At 38.3% G+C, this 22,042-nt stretch overlaps 1 protein-coding gene and 1 long non-coding RNA gene across 2 annotated transcripts; both read right to left on the reverse strand.

Moving 5' to 3' along the window:
* Positions 1-3,958: 3,958 nt before the first annotated feature.
* Positions 3,959-14,544, reverse strand: LOC114460355 (NLR family CARD domain-containing protein 3-like; the record flags this gene model as incomplete). The annotated part of the gene is made up of 6 exons (XM_028442283.1): positions 3,959-4,591; positions 4,714-4,760; positions 11,615-12,028; positions 12,106-13,939; positions 14,139-14,346; positions 14,530-14,544. Coding segments are annotated over 6 exons (3,048 nt in total), but the record flags the coding sequence as incomplete, so codon positions are not given.
* Positions 14,545-16,549: 2,005 nt separating this feature from the next.
* On the reverse strand, positions 16,550-20,242 carry LOC114460356 (uncharacterized). Its single transcript, XR_003673591.1, has 3 exons — positions 20,118-20,242; positions 16,780-16,845; positions 16,550-16,611 (listed from the first exon to the last, which is right to left on the reverse strand). It is a non-coding gene; the product is annotated as an uncharacterized LOC114460356 (long non-coding RNA).
* Positions 20,243-22,042: the final 1,800 nt, after the last annotated feature.

Genomic DNA, 22,042 nt, shown 5'->3' on the forward strand with positions numbered 1-22,042 from the left:
TTTTCTTATTTACAGTAATCAGGTCTAAATAGGCCAAAAATAAGTTAATATTTCTGATTTTAAGAAAATTGTTCTAAACATTACAGCTTGAAAAAAAAGACAATATTGCTTGTTTTTAGTCTAAAACTACTAATTTCAAGATTGCTTCATGGTTCTTTTTTAACATACGATAATTAAATGTTGTTTTCAGAACATCTATCCATCCATACATCTTCTCCCGCTTAGCCGTTTCCGGGTCGCGAGACGTCCCGAGACGTTCCCAGGCCAGCCGAGAGACATAGTCTCTCCAGTGTGTCCTGGGTCTTCCCAGGGGCCTCCTTCCGGAGGGACGTGCCCTGAACGCCTCACTAGGAAGGCATTCAGGGGGCATCCTAATTAGGTCCCCGAGCCACCTCATCTGGCTCTTCTCGATGCGGAGGAGCAGCGACTCTACTTTGAGCCCCTCCCGAATGACTGAGCTTCTCACCCTAGCTCTAAGGGAGAGCCCAGCCACCCTACGGAGGAAACTCATTTCGGCCGCTTGTACCCGTGATCTTGTTCTTTCGGTCATGACCCAAAGTTCATGACCATAGGTGAGGGTTGGAACGTAGACCGACCTGTAAATCGAGAGCTTTGCTTTTTGGCTCAGCTCCCTTTTCACAATGACGGACCGGTGCAGACTCTGCATCACTGCAGACGCCGCACCAATCCGCCTGTCGATCTCTCGCTCCATCCTTCCCTCACTCGTGAACAAGACCCCGAGGTACTTAAACTCCTCCACCTGGGGCAGAACCTCATCTCCAAACCGGAGAAGGCACTCCACCTTTTTTGATTCTCATTCCGGCCGCTTCACACTCGGCTGCGAACCGATCCAGTGAGAGTTGAAGGTCACGGTATGTTGGAGCCAACAGGACCACATCATCTGCAAAAAGCAGTGATGCAATACTGAGGCCCCCGAACCGGACCCCCTCAACGCCCTGACTGCGCCTAGAAATTCTGTCCATAAAAAGTTATGAACAGAATCGGTGACAAAGGGCAGCCCTGGCGGAGTCCAACCCTCACCGGAAACGATTACGACTTACTGCCGGCAATGCGGACCAGACTCTGACTCCGGTCATACAGGGAACGAACAGCTCCTATCAGGAGGTTCGATACCCCATACTCCCAGAACATCTAATTTCATCTTAATCTAAATCGAACAACAAAACCATGTATGTAAGCAAAGACAAAACTGATATAATCCAGACAGTAGATTAACACTAAAAAGACAGTTTGAGCAAAATACACAAAATCTAAATTGTTAACAAATAAAAATAATTATATTTTGAATATTAAACTTATTACACATTAAACAATTCATGTATACCTTATAAATCAAATAAAGCAGACACAATAGAGTCCTAAATTATATATAATTTGATAATAACAATAACATGTCTACCTAAATAAATGCAGTTTGCTATTCTGTACATACATGTTGTTAAAGTTCATAGTATTCATAGATCTGCTTGACAATGTCATATATTCTCCTTTTTCTATGATAGTGTAATGTTGCTAGGCGACCAGCCTGCTAACTAAACGTTAGCTAAATACTCTCTGGGTTCTAGACTCAAACACGCTGTAATTCAGTCTTTAGATCAATGTGTCCAACTTGTGATACAGTAAAATCAACACCACTGTGAACATTTGAACACACTGTCAGACTCAGATCCACCTTTTTCACTCAATGATGTTCTGATGAACTTACTGCAGCACTGCCCACAGTAGTTGTTGATGTAACTCACTTTCCTTTACACAGGAGATCTGATCTTTAGATATTGGTGTATTTTTTTATTCAGCCTCTGTTGATCATCATAACTTCATAGCATTTATTCATACATTCTCAACACAGACACATGGTGATACAGGACTGTGGATCAGAACATGTTATCAGGAGATACAAATGATTTCAGCCTGTCTCACTGTGCCTGATAGAAAATGTATCCCCTCTATAATCCTCAGGTGATGGACTAACATCATCTGCTTTATTCTGTACACATTTATCATCATTCATAATAAAACATGTGAATTAGGACTAGTTTCACTTTTGTGGAGAAGAAGAACATGAGACAGATGTGACCTCATGCTTTGTGTTCTCAGAGGGTTCCACTTTTAGGCGTCCGGAAAGAAGATATGTCGTGTTGACTTCAAAATAGTGTTGGATGAATCTTATAAGATGGGAACAGGTCCTGATAGAAAAAACAGTCTGTGATCAGTGGGAGGGGCCTATAATGTCACTGTAAAATCCTTCGCCGTCACATTCTAAATGCTGTATCTTTGCTATTTTTCAATGGATTCACATCAAATTTACATGTATTATTGACCCCAAGATGAACAAAAAGATACATTATAACCCCGCCCAAAACCAAACAGGAAGTCAGTTATCTTGTCTGTCTGTTTCACAGAGGACTCAGAGACACTTCTGTCTATCTCTCTGTCTGTGTGACTGTCTGTTTTGTGTCTGTCTGTCTGTGTGGCTGTCTGTTTTGTGTCTGTCTGTAAGTGTGTCTGTTTGTCTGTCTGTCGGTGTGTCCGTCTGTGTGTTTGTCTGTCTGTGTAGCTGTGTGTCTGTCTGTAAGTGTGTCTGTTTGTCTGTCTGTCGGTGTGTCTGTCTGTGTGTTTGTCTGTCTGTGTGGCTGTGTGTGTCTGTCTAAGTGTCTGTCTGTCTGTCTGTAGGTATGTCTGTCTGTCTGTCTGTCGGTGTGTCTGTCTGTCTGTCTGTGTAGCTGTGTGTGTCTGTCTGTTGGTGTGTGTGTCTTTCTGTCTGTGTCTGTCTAAATGTCTGTCTGTTTGCCTGTCTATGTTTCTGCCTGTCTGTCTCTGTGTGTGTCTGTCTGTCTGTCTGTTTGTCTGTCTATGTTTCTGCCTGCCTGTCTCTGTGTGTGTCTGTCTTTCTGTGTGTGTGTCTGTCTGTCTGTCTGTCTGCCTGCCTGTGTGTTTGACTGTCTGTAGGTGTGTGTGTGTGTTTGTCAGCATGTCTGTCTGTCTGTTTGTGTAGCTGTGTGTGTCTGTCTGTCTGTGTGTCTGTCTAAGTGTCTGTCTGTCTGTCTGTAGGTGTGTGTGTGTGTGTGTGTGTGTTTGTCTGCCTACCTGTGTGTCTGTCTGTCTGTGTGTCTGTTTGTCTAAGAGTCTGTCTGTCAGTGTGTCTGACTGTCTGTCTGTGTGCCTGCCTGTGTGTCTGTCTGTCTGTGTGTCTGACTGTCTGTAGGTGTGTTTGTCTGCGTGTCTGTCTGTGTAGCTGTGTCTGTCTGTCTGTCTGTGTCGCTGTGTCTGTGTCGCTGTGTCTGTCTATGTGTGTGTTAGTGTGTGTTTGTCTGTCTGTCTGCGTGTCTGTCAGTCTGTGTGTCTGTCTGTCTATGTTTCTGCCTGCCTGCCTGTGCGTGTGTGTCTGTGTAGCTGTGTCTGTCTGTCAGTTTATGTGTCTGCCTGTCTGCATGTCTGTCTGTCGGTGTGTCTGTCTGTCTGTGTAGCTGTGTCTGTCTGTCTGTCTGTCTGTGTGTCTGTCTGTCTGTGTAGCTGTGTCTGTTTGTCTGTCTGTCTATGTGTGTGTGTGTGTGTGTGTGTGTTTGTCTGCCTGTCTGTCTGTCTGTCTGTCTGTTTGCGTGTCTGTCTGTCTGTCAGTCTATGTGTCTGTCTCTCTGTGTGTCTGTCTGTCTGTGTAGATGTGTGTTTGTCTGTCTGTCTTTCTGTGTAGCTGTGTGTGTGTGTCTGTCTGTCTGTCTGTCAGTGTGTCAGTCAGTGTGTCAGTCAGTGTGTCTGTCAGTGTGTCTGTCTCTCTGTCTGTCTCTCTGTCTGTCTCTCTGTCTGTCTCTCTGTCTGTCTGTCTGTGTGTCTGTCTAAGTGTCTGTCTGTGTGTCTGTTTGTCTGTCTGTGTGTCTGTTTGTCTGCCTGTCTGTCTGTCTGTGTAGCTGTGTGTGTCTGTTTGTCAGTGTGTCCGTCTGTCTGTCTGTCTGTCAGTGTGTCTGTCTCTTTGTCTTAGTGTCTGTCTGTCTGTGTAGCTGTGTCTGTCTGTCTGTCTGTGTGTGTGTGTCTGTCTGTCTGTCTCACAGAGGACTCAGAGACACTGAGGAACCAATGAACCAAAACCCAAACCCAGGATACAGAGTGTCAGTGAAGGAGGTACAGACGGTGTAGATGAGTGTCATAGAGTCAGAGGAGACTTCATAGAAGGACAGACGTCCATCAGGACAGTCCACATACACTCCTACTCTACCAGAGGAACCACAGGGACAGGAGGTAGGTGTTTCTATCTTATTGTGTCTGAAGGAGTAAAAATCACTGTAACATCTCAGACTCCAGGACTGATTATTAAATCCAAACAAACAATCATAAATGTCTCCTTTCCTACTGATTCCTCTGTAACTCACTGCTATATAAACATCTCCATTCCTCTCCACCTCCCAGTAACAGCGACCAGTCAGACCAGTACTACACAGAACCTGACAGTAATCAAATCTGTCCTGATGATCAGGATAAAGCTCCTTCTCCTTCACACATGTCACCATCCTGTTGTTGTCAGACAGTCTGAGGTTTCTGTTGATGGAGTTTGTGTCGAGGTGAATGTGACAGAAATCTGAAGAGACACAAAGAAACAACAGTTGATCATGTGATGCTTCATTCTCTCTGTATCACTGACATGTTCATTCACTCAGAGCTTCATGAGGACACTTTGAATGAACACACACACACACTTACACTTCCTCACACCAGCTTTGATCCTCTGCTCTCCTCCATGGTCCGCCCTGCAGGAGCAAACACAGGCAGTGATTTACACACCTAAAGAGTCCAAAGTGCTGCTCAGAAACCTGATGCCATCTCCATCAAGCTCTCCATGTTTCTACTGGTTTGTCTTCAACAGCTTCACCTTCTTCATCTCCTTCAAAGTGTTCCTCTCTTCATCCTCACTGATTGGTTCCACCTCCTCTGATCTTAACTATACACTATTATATATATGTATATTTACACTATTTGGTCACCTAGGCTGAAATCCAATCAGAACTCATGTGATCATGTGATCTAACGTATTGATCACATCTAATCTGTCTGTGTTTACAAACATTAATATCATCATAAATCAGGTTGATCAACAGTAACTGAATATTCAGCAGGGCCACAGGAAGTAGGGGTGCTGGGGGTGCTGCAGCTCCCCCTATTGGTGAGAATGTAGATGTTTAAATGTAGTCTATGAAAAATATTTAGCATAATTTATAAATTCTTTATGAATATTTAGGGAAATGATTTTGATACACGTAGGCTATTACGTGTATTTTATATTTTTATGTAATTATTTTTAGGCCTAATCAACACAGGTTTACATTGACTTTTGAAGACATGGGTACGCAGAACCATGACCCAGAAAAGACTCACACACCTTTCTCTGATACACACCCACACACAGATTCTGAACTCCCTGGACATTCGTCACCTCATGAGAGACTTTATCTCCACGCCCCCAGAGCTCACCTCCACATCTGGACACCTGTAACCATGGTAACCCTCCCTGCAGCTCAAAGTAAGAGCATGGTGCCACCGTACACTTTCATATCTATTCATACAGTTTAACGTCACACTACAGTATTTTTACAAGGTGGTGGTGATGGAGATGGAGTGTGTTATTATGATTGTGTGTTCTGTGTGTAATGGATGTGGAGAGTTGTTAAATAACGTTTAAATAGTCAGATTATTTCCTTGTGGTGTGCATAAAAGGATTTTGGAGTCACGTGACATAAACATAGATGGTGCAGTGACTCAGGTTCATGTCAGCTGATCTAATCTAATACATTGTTATAGTGTTATTGTGAAGTTTAGCTAATAGTGCATATATTCATCTGAGAACTGATGATGTCTGTGTGTTACAGACCCTGGCTTATTCTGATATAAACTTTATTTTTTTGAATTTTATTTGAACTAGATTCATATATTTCACAAAGTTAAAGTATAAGATACAGTTATTTGATATTTATTGTATTTGTATTGTGTATTTGAAAAACAATAATTCCAAAAACTTTAAAAATAGAATTTTAATCAGTTTTTACCTACTTTTTAACCAATTACGTGACATTTAAACCCTGTTTTAGTTCCAGGCTGACCCCACATGGGTTAAACAAATACTTAAATAAGTCAATAAAAAAATAAATAAATAAGTTGATCTCCAAAGCCACCAAATATGACAACACAAAATACTTTTGTTTTAATGACAATTTACCAAAAACCTCTTGGGTAATAATAAAATAAAATAAAAAATCAGGATAACTTTGTTTTTTGAAAATAGCCAAACACAGACACATTATAAAAACATATAGACACAAGCACCAAAACATCAGCCTATTGCAAAACAGAAATACAACAATAATAATAATATGAATAATAATATAACAATAAACATAAAAATAAGAGTAAGAAAAATGAAAATATTAACAACAATAATAATATCAATATAAATATGAAATAAGAATAATAAGAAAAATGATAATCTAGATGAGAATGATCTGGGACATACCATCTACCAGTGGCTGTTAGTGATTGGTAGATGACCGTTGCTATGGATACTATGGACAAATACAGAATGAACTCTCCCTCAAAAGGAAACACTCTGAAAAAACTCTGCTGCTGGGAAAAGACTAAACTAAAGTGTTCTAATCATTCCCTCCTGATAAAACAAGTAAAGACTGAAGGACACGTCACAGAAAACAATAATGCTAAAGCTGCTAAATAATAAACTCTGAATAAATGGAGACTTTGAACCACTAGGAATGAACTTTGACCCTGAACATTGAACATTAATATTACATAGAAGCTTAGTGGTGGTGGTGTCTGCTGGTCTCTTAATGGTTTTCTGGTGTATGTTAACATGAAACACATCAGTTTAAAAATCATTAAATCAAAACTATATGTTATATTCCCATAAGGTTTTATAGATAACACTAATAATTCTGTAATTTTTCTCATGTTTAATTAAAAAATTCATACAATAATGAAATAAGATAAAAATACTAATTATTGAACAAACTAAAAAACTTAAATTGTAATATCAAATTAGGAAAATAAACTAAAATATATTTTGGTTAAGAAAGTTTTTTACAAAAGTTCAGCCTTTGTTTCAAAGTTAGATTTGAAATGTTTCACATGAAAATATCTCCTCCATAAACCAGTAATTATTTTATTTTTAAACCTAAAATATATAAAGACTAAGAAAAAAATAGTAACCACAACAATATTTATGTTTTAGTTTGTTTTTGAATATTTCATTTAAAATCACTAATGTCCTAAAAAGTCACAACTTTCACATTATTACATTATTTAATAATAATAAACATAGAAACAAAACACACATCAAACAAATGTTTTTCTGATCTTAAATCATAAATGTCCAAATCAACATATATTAAATTAAAACAGCTTTAATAGATAAACCAGAAATGAATTTCTCCTCTTTTTGACATGAATGAAATGAATGATTATGAAACTATATCTTGTGTGAACTGCAGTGAACTGGTAGAAAGAACATTAGATAACACACAACACAACTTGTTCACAACTGATACAGAAAGAATAGAAAAATAACATTGTTTGACCTAGAAAATAAACACTTACACAACAGAATAATTACAACATATAAACATTGATTAAATAAGATATTATGGAAACAACACACACACACACACACACACACACACACACACACACACACACACACACACACACACACACACACAGTATATGTATGTGTGGGTGAATGAATAAGGATGATGTCATGCTGTATGTATGGGAGAAACGTGTTGTGAGTGTGAGTGTGCTAGTGGGCGTGTCATTGAGTGATTGATTGATGGATGATGACACTTTATGTATAACTGAGAGAAACGTGTTATGAATGAAAAATGTACCAGGGCGTGTCTTTGAGTGAGTGATCATGTGATAGAAGGATAGCTGTTTTCACACATATATGCATACACACATACATACAGACTTACACACATACCAGTTTTTGTTTAATTCTTTAAATATTTATAATTTAAGATGGGTTAGGATCTTTTTTTAAAGGAATTACTAAAAACTTGTTCTTGTTGGTCATACGTTGATATTTTTGAAATGACAGTTAGAATAACTTTTGGATATCATATTTATAGATTTCATACTGTTTTCTTTCTCTTGATGAATAGAGTTGATTGACTTTATTTTTTTGTAACACTCCCCAACACTTTACAGTTGTAGCTTGAATAAAAGTCATATTTTTTAGTTAAAAGGTAAATGAACTAATGATCTTAATAACAGACATGGATAACATTATTTCATATATTGAGGAATCATATATACTGTATAGACCCTGGCCCAGAATGCAGAACAGTGGCTGATCACCTGAGGTTATAAAAACAACCTCACCACCTAAAACGTCTAATCAAAGGTGGGGGGGCTGAACTGTACATGGTACGTGGTCTATAGATTTAACTAGGACTCTTTAGAGAGATAATAAAGACATAAATACAATCACAAATCTGTTCCCTTGTAATCTATATAAATATTAGTAGAGGCATAAATTAACATAACACCTAGTTACATTTCTGTTTTGTTCTAATTACTGTTTTATTCTAATGATTTGATTTACTTTACAGTTCTTTGAGTTATTTTCTTACTTTTTTATTCACTTCTTTAATAATCTCTGTTAGTTTGAATATTATGTTACAACTGTGTAAAATATTGTCATTTTCCTCTATTTATGTTCGAAAAATCTCACAACTAAAACCCTTATGTGTATTTATATCCTCAGATAGATAAATAAATATGTAGACATGGATAGAATTAGATAGAAATTATAACTTGAAATATTAAAAAAATTAAAATCAACCTTTGAAATGTATATAAATGTAGTTTTTTGTTCACAGGATACAGACATCACCAGCTGAGAACAGAAACCATTGGATAAGTATTTGATTTAGTCTATTTTTAATTATGATTTATTCATTTTTAATAAATATAATATGTTACAAGAGAGGGCAACGATGAATTACTTTATATATAAATTAAAATAATCTTAAACAAATCACCTGCTCAGTTAGGAAATAGAACAGCTGATAGAATAACACTAATTAACTAATATGGATTCATATAATTGTAATTTAAATGAGTAACCGATATCACTGTGCTTCAATTGATTTTTATTTAACAAAAGTTTATATATAATATTGATAGATTATTTCTGCACAGTTTATATTAGAGGGTGATCACGTGTTTTTGTTGTTTGTGCTTCAAAAGCTTCCATATAAATTTGATAAAGATTGATATTAATTTCTGAAAGTCATTTCCTGATTGGTCGCTGTGGGCAGGCAGGACCGTGAATGTATTTTTCCTCACTAAGAAATAAGAATCAATCAATCAATCAATCAGTTAAGGTTCCTGCTGTGGGTTTTCACATTCACATGGAAAGAGAAGTGATATTAAAATAAAATACACACACACTACATAGCAATCATAGACTCACCTCACTATGTGGTTGTATGTAATAAAGAAATTATAAAATATGTATTGAATAAATCTTACAACATCTTTTGTAATCATGTGATGTTTTATAAGATTGATTTTGATGAGCATGTATTCAGTTATTGTTTGTAAGTGGCTAATTTCAAGTTTACTATGTATATTTAATTTAAACACAAATCATGTTTGTATTCTGTTCTGTTCTACTTATAACTTTTTTCTTATATTAAAACATAGTCTAACAGTAAATCCAAATAAATGTATTAAAGTTAAATAAAAGTTTTTGTCCCACTCTAACAATGGTAAACAAAATAGGAATATAACTTGAAATAAAATTGAAGGAAAAATAAAATAAATTAACAAGCTTACTTTAAGTAACCTGATATAATAATTTCCAAATAACGTTAATATAACATATTAAAACATAGTCTGAATTAAATATTTTGTCTTATTCATAATTTTTCATAGTCACACTATTAAACAATGTGAAGAGAGGAAATGTTAGAATGGATTATTATTCATGGTTTCTTTTTGTGTGTAATACTATAATTATATATCTTTATACTCAATAAATCTATTCATAAAATATAATCAGGTCAACTTGTTAGCTGTCATTTTCAGAACAAGGACAAACAGTTTCCGAACATCTGATCTAATGATCAATAATAAAAAAATAAATCAATAAATCTTAAACATAATTTGTATTGCTTTAAATCACCAGTAAATGACATCTTTAACTAATTACAAGGAGCTGATCATTTGATTTCTAAATATATAAAAACACTGATAAATCTATGTTTGGGGCCCAGGGAGTGAGCAGACCCTGAGGACCACAGCTGTGTTTTAGATGAGTGTCTGTTCTTCTATTGACTTGTTATGACTTGTTGATTCATTTTCTGTTCATCTCTAATAAATTGATTGATTGATTCAGCAAAACCTCTGACTATGTCTCTCTGTATGAAATCTCAGATACTGAACACCAGAGTTAGCTCAAAAACTCTAACAATTGTTAAACAATAATATTTGTAACATAAGTCTACAGTTTGAAATAGATTTAAAACATTTTAAAAACATACATATTTCTGTTTTAATAAATGTATGAGTGGGTCAAGTTAAAATTTTTATTATTTTATTTTATATTATGCATTGTTGGAATGTAATAATGAAATAAATATTTTCATATTTCAAAGGCAGGGTAGGTGATTTTTGAAAGCTAGCATGATTTTGAATGTAGCTTACCCCCCTCCCCTCTGTGCTCCGTCTCACTCACATGCATTAGCACTGCTGCTGCAGAAGTGGATCTAAGCTCATCGTTTGTATTGTGTAGAAACTACGTCATCTCATTCAGCAGTAAGTAAACACTAAACTTTATCATTATATACTGTATGTTAAAAAAACATGATCAAAAACTCTGTTTTAAGTCTGTCACCAATGACGTACTTTGAGTGTGGGCTTGTGCACGCGTGGGGTGGAGAACGAGCAGGGAGACAGAGAGACGTGATTGGTTAATAAAAAAACTAACCATATTTTTTCATTGGTCAAAGTTTTTACAGGTTTACAGCTGCTACACATGATGGATTGTATTTGTTCCTTTTTCAGAGAACATAAGATCTCAATTTCTGTCAGAACATTAAGAAAATTTCAACAAAAACTTAAAAAGTGTATCAGGAAAAAATCCCCTACTCTACTTTTATTTGATTGAATATTTGAAACATTGGTTTTGATTTTTAGTGGTTAGTAACATTCACAGCTGGAAATGCAATCATTTATTTAAGTATTCGGGCAGTAATTTATCCATCCCTAATTTTGTGTCAGAGAAAAGATTTAAATGTAATTTCATAATCTATATTTATATTTTTATATGAACACAATCCTCACTGATTAGTTCCACCTCCTCTGATCTTCTCTCTCATTCCTTCATCAGCTCCTCATAGTTCTCCATCAGCCTCTCCTCACTCCTCACTACCTTCTTATCTCTGTCCTTCATCCCTCTAACCTGTCCCAGTCCTCCTCCTTTAGTGTCCCACCTCTCACACCTTCATCACATTCCTCTGATACAGCTCTCTGTCACACATGTGATGGGGATTGATGTGAACATGTGATGAGCTGCTGTGATGTGTCTCACCTCAGAGTGTTCAGTCTCTGAGAGAGCAGCTTCACTGCTGAGTCTCCTGGATGGTTGTAGCTCAGGTCCAGCTCTCTCACACTGGAGGAGTTGGAGCTCAAAGCTGCTACCAGAGAAGCCCCGCCCACCTCTGTGATGACACAACCTGACAGACTGGATTCAGAAAAACATCCACAACTCAGGAAACAAGTGAGGAGACCAGGAACAGGACAATGTTGATGGAACATGTGATCCACTGACCTGAGATAGTCCAGTTTACAGTGAGGACTCTTCAGTCCTTCACACAGCAGCTTCACTCCTGAATCCTGCAGATCATTATTACTCAGGTCCAGATGTTTCACACTGGAGGACTGAGAGCTGAGGACTGAGGACAGAGCTGCACAGCTTCTCTCTGAGAGACCACAGGAACTCAACCTGATGAAGAATCAGAGAAACCTTACAGATGTTTGTCTGTGACAGAATTAAAGACATGTTCTTCTAAAGTCACATACTCAGCTTTCTTGGAGGCTTTGACCACTGGGAGAAACTTCATAAAAGCTTCTTCTGAAGGAGAGAAACTCTTCAGATCAAAGACTTCCAGATGTTCTCGTGATGACAGTAAGATGAAGACCAGAGCTGACCACTGAGCAGGAGACAGTTTCTCTGTGGAGAGATTTCCTGAACTCATGGACTCTTGGATCTGCTCCAGCAGAGAGTGATCATTCACTTCATTCAGACAGTGGAACAGGTTGATGCTTCTCTCTGTGGACAAACTCTCACTCAGCTTCTTCTTGATGTATTTAACTGTTTTCTGATTGTTCTGTGAGTCACTTCCTGTTTGTGTCAGCAGGCCTTGTAGGAGCTTCTGATTGGTCGGCAGTGAAAGACCCAGCAGGAAGCGGAGGAACAAGTCCAAGTGTCCATTTGGACTCCGTAAGGCCTCGTCCACAGCGCTCTGACGGAGAAGGTTTAAGTCAGGCTGACCTCTACTATCGAGAAACTTAAGAGTTTTTTTTTGAAATAAAAGCATCCATGACTTATTCTGTGGTTTATGTTCCAGCAGGTTGACTTTAGAGCTGATGAAGGTCTGATGGACGTGAAGAGCAGCCAGAAACTCCTGAAGGCTCAGGTGGATGAAGGTGAACACCTTGTCCTGGTACAGGCTGCTCTCCTCTATGAAGACCTGTGTGAACACTCCTGAGCACATTGAGGCTGCTCTGAGGTCCATGCCACACTCTGTCAGGTCACTCTCATAGAAAATCAGCTTTCCTTTCTGCAGCTGCTCAAAAGCCAGTTTTCCCAGAGACTCTATCATCTTCCTGCTCTGTGGACTCCAGTGTGGATCTGTGGCAGCTCCTCTATCAAACTTCACCATCTTGACTTTGTTCTGAAGGACCACATAGTGGCTGTAGATCTGAGTCAGAGTCCTGGGCAGCTCTCCCTTCTCTCTGCTCTTCAACACGTCCTCCAGAACTTTAGCAGTGATCCAGCAGAAGAGCGGGATGTGGCACATGATGTGGAGGCTACGACACCTCCTGATGTGGGAAATGATCCTGCTGACCTGCTCTTTATCTGTGGACCTCCTTCTGAAGTACTCTTCTTTCTGAAGGTCAGTGAACCCTCTGACCTCTGTCACCATGTCCACACACTCAGGAGGGATCTGATTGGCTGCTGCAGGCCGTGTGGTTATCCAGAGGAGGGCTGATGGAAGCAGTTCTCCTCTGATGAGGTTTATCAGCAGAACCTCCACTGAGGTGGACTCTGAGACATCAGTCAGGGTCTGAGTGCTGAGGAAGTCCAGAGGGAGCCGACACTCATCCAGACCATCCAAGATGAACAAAACCAGGAAGTTCTGGAAGCTGCAGATTCCTGCTTCTTTGCTTCCAGAGAAGAAGTGATCAACAAGTCCCACCAAGCTGAAGCTCCTCCCCCTCAGCACGTTCAGCTCTCTGAAGGTCAGTGGAAATGTGAAGTGGACCTCCTGCTGGGCTTTATCTTCAGCCCAGTCCACAGTGAACTTGTGTGTTAAGAGTGTTTTCCCAATGCCAGCCACGCCCTTTGTCATCACTGTCCTGATTGGTCGAGGTCTTCCAGGAGGGGCTTTAAAAAGCTCTTCTAGTGTGATGGTTCTTTCTGCTGTGTCTGATCTCCTGGATGCTGTTTCTATCTGTATGACCTCATGTTCCTGGTTGACCTCTCCACCCCCTCCCTCTGTGATGTAGAGCTCTGTGAAGATCTCCTTCAGGAGGGTTGGACTTCCTGCTTTAGCCACGCCCTCAGACACACATTGGAATTTCTTCTTCAGCTTGGACTTCAGCTCACCTTGGTATCGATGAGCCTTTGTTCCTGAATGAAGACAAACTTAATGTTAGAGTGGAGAAGTCAGAGCAGGTTTGAACATTGGAGATCAAAGTGTGTGATGTTCTCAGTCTGGATGGTTCCTCAGATTAAATGTGACTGATTGAATCATGCTTTGAAAAAGAAAAGCCAGCTTTGTGTCCTTCATGTGATGTTCCTCACAGTGAAGATGTTCATATGCTCTTACTGCTCTGCAGAAGCTCAGCCAGGTCCTCCTGCTTCATCCTCCTCAGGAAATACAGTGTGATGTTCAGAAAGGCCTCCCTGCTCCTCCTCTGCTCCTCATCTTCACCCTCCATCGGACTCTCTGAGCACTCTGGATCATCTCCATCCACAATCCTCTGCATGTGTTTGAGTTCAGCCTTAACAAAGCTGATGATGTTGTCCTCTAGCAGCTGGAACACAAACACATTAAAGGTGATGAGTGAAGGTCTGCTCCAATCATCTGTGTGTGTGTGTGTGTGTGTGTGTGTGTGTGTGTGTGTGTGTGTGTGTGTGTGTGTGTGTGTGTGTGTGTGTGTGTACAGTGGTTTGATCACAGGCTGACACAGGTTTAGTGTCTTTGTAGACGTACACACCATAAAGATGGAGTCAGGCTCAGCTCCAGAGGAACCATCCACACCCTCCAAGCTGCTGTGGAGAAGACACAGACACTCAGACATGCTGAGGAGCAGCTGGAGGAAAGCACAGGAAGCTCTGCTAACATCATGTGAACATCAGTAACAGTGGGTGATGTCCTGCAGAACCACAGTGCAGTGAGTGTGGAGCAGCTTTTGGAGCTCAGCTCATGTGGGGAACATCTCAGCATGTTTCCACTGAACAGGAGAACAAGTCTGTTGGACTGAGGCTTTATTTGTCTTCAATCCTTCACTAATCTGAAGATCACACACTGTCTAAGACTCACCTACACACTGGAGACCATTCCTAAAAAGCCTTTTCTCTTTCACCTTCCACTGTTTGCTGAGATTTACATCAACACCACATCAAATAACAAACATAGTTCATCAAAAGTGCTGAGTCATGTTCACCCCCCACTCCACCAGATAGGGCAGCTGGGTGGGGGTTTTTGATTGGGGTTGCTTGCCACTCTTAATGGGCCACTTTTCACCCTGGCTTTTTAACACACCACACTAAGGGAAAACATTTAAAACATAAAAAATATAGATACTGTATATATACAAAAATAATAAATAAACATGAAAACACCATACACATACTATACTAACTAACTAGGGCTCCTGTGGTGAGGGCAGTCTCCCGTCCCTTTGCGTTGAGCCAACCAGGTGAACCAGTTTCTTCAAAAGCTGGCGATCCCGTGCCAGCAGATCTGCATTCTCCACGGCAAGTCTGTGTTGTCTGAGGTTGCCTATAATGATGTCGACCCATTGTGTGTCTCGTGGCCGTATCCAACCTGCTGCCCTTGGGTCAAACTGGAGAATGGCTTTCGCCGAATGGTCAGGAGGTAGGTGGAGGACATTGCCAAACCAGCGCAGTTAAGCAAGACGCTTTAGGCTGACATGTGTGGCCTTCTAGCACTTTGTTGGACACCTGCTGGGTGCACCTGATGTTTTCAATGATTCTGAGAGCCCTGCTATCAAAACCATCTATTCTTGCAGCCAGAGTCTTGTTCAAGGGCCATGTCTCTGAGCCATAGATCAACAGTTAATCTCATCATCAACTCAACACTTCATACACGTCTCAACAGAAGCTCATTGAACCACAACACTGTTACCATGGAAACACACACTGAACTACACAATACTAACAACAAAGAGCATTACATTAAATACATCTGATCTTTAACTTTGAATGATTTATGTCAGGTTTGATTATAAAATAAGATCTTTGATGGTTCTAAATGATTGTATATGATGTAATAAAGACTAAATCAGTCATTTACAGTAATTAACAACATTTGTGCTTTGGACAGATGGACATGTGTTAGAGTTTAGATCATGTGACTTCACTTTCCACCAATGATTGTTATCAATAAAAAACTGTAAAGTATCCTGTACTTTTTATTGAGATGATCACAGTCTCCATGTGTTTAAACCATCAGTAATAATATGTTTATATAAATATACGTGTTTATCTCCTCTGTTTACCACACAGTATATGATCCATTCATTGATCAGAGATTAATACAGTTTATTTTATATTGTTAACAAGCATTGGTCCTAAAGTGTGTTAGTGTTTGAAAAATGTGCTGTTTAGTGTTTATCAGGTGGTGAACTAATTATAATAATGTATAATTATTAATAATAATAACTAGTGACTGAGGAAATAGTTGGTGACTGTATTTAGTGTGAAAACAAAGAAAAGTGATTAACACTTTAGTCCACATGGACTGAGAGATGAATCAACACTGCTGTGTGTACGACCTCTGTCCACACGCTTCATAAATACTGATTCTTTTTGTACTGGTGCACATTCTACATTTCATTGGTCTGAACATATTTAGAACCAGTTCTATGAACGGATCAATAAATGAGGCCCCTGGACCATCAGGAAGACAACCAGCAACCTTCTTTATGTGGACTCACTGTGGGTCAGTAGATGGACCTCCTTTGAAGTTAATGATTTTGTCCATGGACTGGTCACTTCTAAAGGACACACAGCTGGGTCCAGGTCCAGGTTCAGGTGTGAGCTGCTTCCTGGCCCTTGAAAACACACACACACGCACGCACGCACACACACACACACACACACACACACACACACACACACACACACACACACACACACACACACACACACACACACACACACACACACAGTGTAACACTGATGTACAGAGGTGTGAGTGCTGAGCTCTGACGTGGTCTCACCTCTGATCTTCAGTCTGGATCTCATGTTGTTCTTTCACCATGTCCTGATCCATAGCAGAGACACACCTACACACACACACATGCACGCACACACACACACACACACACACACACACACACACACACACACACACACACACACACACACACACACACACACACACACACACACACACTAGTTTAAGTTGCCAAACCATGTGTGACATAGAACGATGTTCACACAAACAGAATAACTATTAAAAATAGAGATTCACTATATATATTGTATATATAACAAAATGTACAATTAAGTTCTAAGTGTTATAAAGAGGCAAATGTTATTTACAGTGTTTTACAAATATCCATATATATACTATCATCATAAACTGGAAATGTAAAAGGTTCAAACACATCAAACACTGGAAGATACTTCCGTCAGAACAACCCCCCCACCCCCCCCCCCCCCCCCCCCCCCCCCCCACCCCACACACACACACACACACCTCACAAACCACCCTCCATATGGCTCTCACTCATAGATTTCTTACACACCTAATCCCTCTCAGCTGTACCTTACATATCGTGTTCATGATCCTTTATTCCCTTATTCATGAGTATTTTTATTTATTTATTTATTTGTAGTTTTATTCTCTGAGTACCAACCACATCACCACTACACCTCCTTTACTATCCACTAAACTTCACACTAGCACATATTGATACATTTACAACCATTTATTTTATTGTGCGAATGCGAAGCATTCCCACTTTTAAGATCCGTTTTCTTTATTATTCTTATTATTTTTCTTATTCTTCCACACAATTTGAAGAGCTACAACTTTGCCAAAACTTAACTGATCTACACTATTCAAATATCAAAATGCTCCACTTCATAGTGAAAAGGTTGCTAAGTAAATTGTGAAATGCTAACACTTGTACTTTTAATGTAATATTAGGTTTTATGCTTTTACTGTAAACTGTCATGTCTCTGTTAATATTTGACTCAGAGACTCAAATATAGCACTAAAATGTAGCCCATTCTCTAATCTACAATTATCAGTAATTTGTAGAGGTTGCACTCTGACAAAAAAAAATTTATATGAATTTTTTAATGAATCCCGTTTTTCATTAATTATGCAAATCTTAACCGATTTACACCATTCAAAGATTAAATTGTTCTGCTCCTCAGTGGCAATCATAATATTTAATTTGTAAAATGATAAACCTCTTACTTTTAATGTTATTCAATATTTTGTGCAACTTTTTGTGATCATGCATTGATTGAGTGGTTGATTAGGTCTGCTAGAGTGTGTCAGCTGTTGCTCTTTTACTTTTAGCAATACTGCTGTTAAAGCTTTAATTCTGCAGCTAGAGCTACAATTTATAACTTAAAATGTTGCTACAATCTTCTACTTTTTTTTAATAATTATACTTTAAGTTGGAAGGCTTTGCATTTCCTATTACTTTGCTTCCACAAGGTGGACTTTTACTTTCATTATCTCATGGGCAGCTGTAGCTTAGTGTGATCAGATCCTGCGTCTAAATTCAAACAATCCCTGATTCAAGTCCTGCTGTGGTCATTCTCTGTAATTCTAAATTATGCTTTCTTCAATTACTGAACAAAATGCTGTTCATTATCTGTGGATTCACATTCCTGGTTGCATTGTTGCAGCAATGCAAAGTTTCTAGTTATTTTTATCTCACAATCTCCCTTGTTGTCATTGTTTATGATTCTGGTTATTATGATTATTGCCTCTGTTGCATAGCAACACTTTAAATGTTGTCATTTGCTGTTATTTTTGTTTATATTATCAGAATATTTATTATTATTATTATTATTATTATTATTATTATTATTATTATTATTATTATTATTATAATGATTATTATTAATATTATTATTGTTATTATTATTATTATTATTATTATTATTATTATTATTATTATTATTATTATTATTACACTAACACTACTATTCTCAATATGCTCCATGTGCCCCCTTTTAACTTTGAGCACCTGCCCCTCCAAAGATCTCTGCACGGCCCTGCATAGTGTATAAAATGCTGTACAGTTAAAATTATATAGAATAATGTTATGTAAAGAATATTATTTTTATATAATGTATTTGAAGGGCTACAAAAAAGGGCTACAAGAAAAAAAAATACCTTGAATTTGATAACACATAATGTCAGTCAACACATGCTAATTGCTATTTTCTTGCCACATATCAAGCATACATATATAGCTGGCATGTTGAATTAAAATAGATATATGTCAGGTAAATAATTCGTCCCCACATAATTAAAGTGGGGGAAGGGGGGCTCAGAAGTCTGCTTCATATATATATATATATATATATATATGAAGGGCCCTGTGTGAAAATAAACTGGTTGTTGATCACAGTTTTGTACTAAACACAGTTATTAATGCTGCATCAGGGTCCTAGCTACCACCCCTTTAAAACAGTGCTAATGGTACGACCCACATGTGCTGCTACAGTCTGAACTGTAGATGTGACGTGGAGCAGGAGATAGAAAGCAGCATGTCTTTCCTCAAGAAAGGAAAACCAGGACAAAAAGTCAAAGAAAGGGAGATAAGGTGAAATGAGGGAAAACAACTGTTTACTCAGTTCTTCAGAGATTTAAAACACTCACATCTTTTTTAGACAATATATCATTTAGTTTGAAAATAACTATGTGCACTCTCACACATTTAAATACTGGAACATTCATTTTGCATGTAAAAAAAAAAATTGGAAATAAAGTTATTTTAAAAAAAATGATTTTGAAGACTATATTTTGCTGTCACTAATTCTTAAATAGGTAAAGCCAGAGTGTCCCTATGATTGTAATTATTCTATATTTACCTTTTATTAACGTTTGTACACGTGTACGTTGTCTGTGTGTCCAGCCGCCACTTAAATTGTAGCTAAAATATGCCACAAACACAATATTTGATAAACCATTAAAATATAGTAGGACAGATGGGCCCAACAAGATGGTTTGTACCCAGGGCCCAAAATGTGGTGCTACGCCCCTGCCTTTCCCCCACATATTAGTTTATTATTACCTTGTTTTTGTCTCCTCCCCTCACCCTCTAATAGCACAATATTATTATTATTATAATATCACACACACTTACTGTATTATAATGTCTATGATTTGTAAAAACTGTCTATGATCTATGGCATTTTATCTCTAATTGTCTCTGTCTTTTATAAATATACGTATATTCATATAGACACACGTGCATCCATACATATATACATACAGTACATGTACATATGTATATATACATACATGCATGGACAGAATATCTATAAATACATAAATGTATCTCTCTCTCACACAGACTCAAACCTGTTCTCTGCAGAGTTTGTTCCTGGAGGTCTGCTGTCCTTCCTGTTTCAGATGTTGGTCAGTTCTTCATCAGTGTGTGTGTGTGTGTCTGCTCTGTGACTGTGTGTGTGTGAGGTGAGGTCTCTTCCACGCCTTCATTCCTTCCCAGTATAAACATGTGAAACCAGTTTACCCTCATTCTGCTGTGATGCATCACCAGTTACTGTATTGAGACACAATGACCACAACATGTAACTCATGCACCAACCCTCCCTGAACCAATTCTGCTAAAATACAAACACAATCCCTGCTTTACACTTACATTTCAGTTGTAAAATACACTTTTTTCTAAACAATACACACAATTGTCTGCATTTGATACAATTTTCATGAAGAAAATCTCTTGTTTTCACCAGGATCACACTGTCATTTATAATGATAAAGTTGATTGCTCTACGATGTTCACTAACTGAACACATGACCAAACACCTGTCACACAGTTTTACAATTATCAATCAGAGCTTCAACATGAAAGGACAACAGGTGAGTGTTTCTGTTTTGGACCAATGGATGCTAATATTGGGAACAGAGGCGGAGCCAGAGGAGTGAGAGGAAGAGGAGGAGGAAGAGGAAAGCAAAGGACTGTAATCTCTGATGAGATCTGAACCACTTTGGTTGATCATGTGATCAATCATGGTGTTACAATGAGAGAAGTCCCCACATTGTTCACACCCTCAACTTTGAATGAAAAAAAAAAAACATCCTTTACGCTGGAAAATATGGAAATAATTGCTTTGTGAACGAGCTTCAAACAATTTAAGTTGTGCACAAATTAACATGATTTTGCCAAATTAAATTATTTTCATGATTCCACATTTGTTAATGCAGTCCAAGTATGATCTATACTATGAGCTAGTGTCTATATAGACAAGAGAAAGATCATCCTACAGGGTCATATCTCATCACCATATATGGAATCACCTTGCTCTAGAAATAGATGACAAAAAGACAACCTATCAATCAGTGAAACAGGGAGCTTGTTGTTTGACCCCCAAGTTTAAATATATCTCAGTGGTACACTGACTCAAAAATGAAGGCCTCTAAGCTCTTTGCTGTGATGTAGAAGAAACAGTTCATCTTTGTTCAAAATATCAAGATGTTAAATACTTTGATACACTTCAAGAACGTTAGCTGTTAGCAGAGCGTTAGCTGTTAGCAGTGTTACAGCTGAATTTACGGTTGACCTCATTTGAAGACATGATTCATTGCTCTGGTTGAATGATGGAGTCCAGGAGAAGCATTGATGATTTTATATAAAAAAGTTTATTCTATTGCTAAGTAAAAAAGGTACAAGATGGAACAAAGTGAAACAAAATTAGCGTCCGTCCAGGCGGACGTCCGAAGGAAGTGCCGCGCCCTCCCCAACAGTTTCAGCTTAAGGTTTTATACAGATAAGAAAAGGTCCCAACAGTGAGAGACAAAAGGGAGGGAGTCAGATGCCCAATAGTGGAAAGATTTGAGGATGATGAAGATGTGTATGTTATGAGGAAGATGTGGCGCCACCCTTATCTCCATGATAGTGTGTGCTGCATGCGAGCAGAGATTCTGGCCTTGGCAGAGACTGTGCTGCACTGAGAATAATACGATCTGTACTGTTTAATCATGATTCAGCTGTTCGAAAGTGTGAAGAGTAATGGAGTCTTCATGTATTAAAACATGACAAATTGTACACATGAACATACATTTGACGATATGATGATGAATATAATAATTGACCATAACATTCCCCACTTTTGGTCGCATCAACGACCAAATCAAGAAACAAAATTATTATATTCCACAAGAAAAATGTGGAAATAAACCTTAAAAAAAAACTTCATCATTATTATCCTTTATTGCATCTAGATAAGCAAAAATCACTTGATTGGCGGCATCATGAGTGAAGA

This window comes from Gouania willdenowi, unplaced genomic scaffold, assembly GCF_900634775.1.
Source record: "Gouania willdenowi unplaced genomic scaffold, fGouWil2.1 scaffold_431_arrow_ctg1, whole genome shotgun sequence".
Classification (NCBI taxonomy): domain Eukaryota; kingdom Metazoa; phylum Chordata; class Actinopteri; order Blenniiformes; family Gobiesocidae; genus Gouania; species Gouania willdenowi.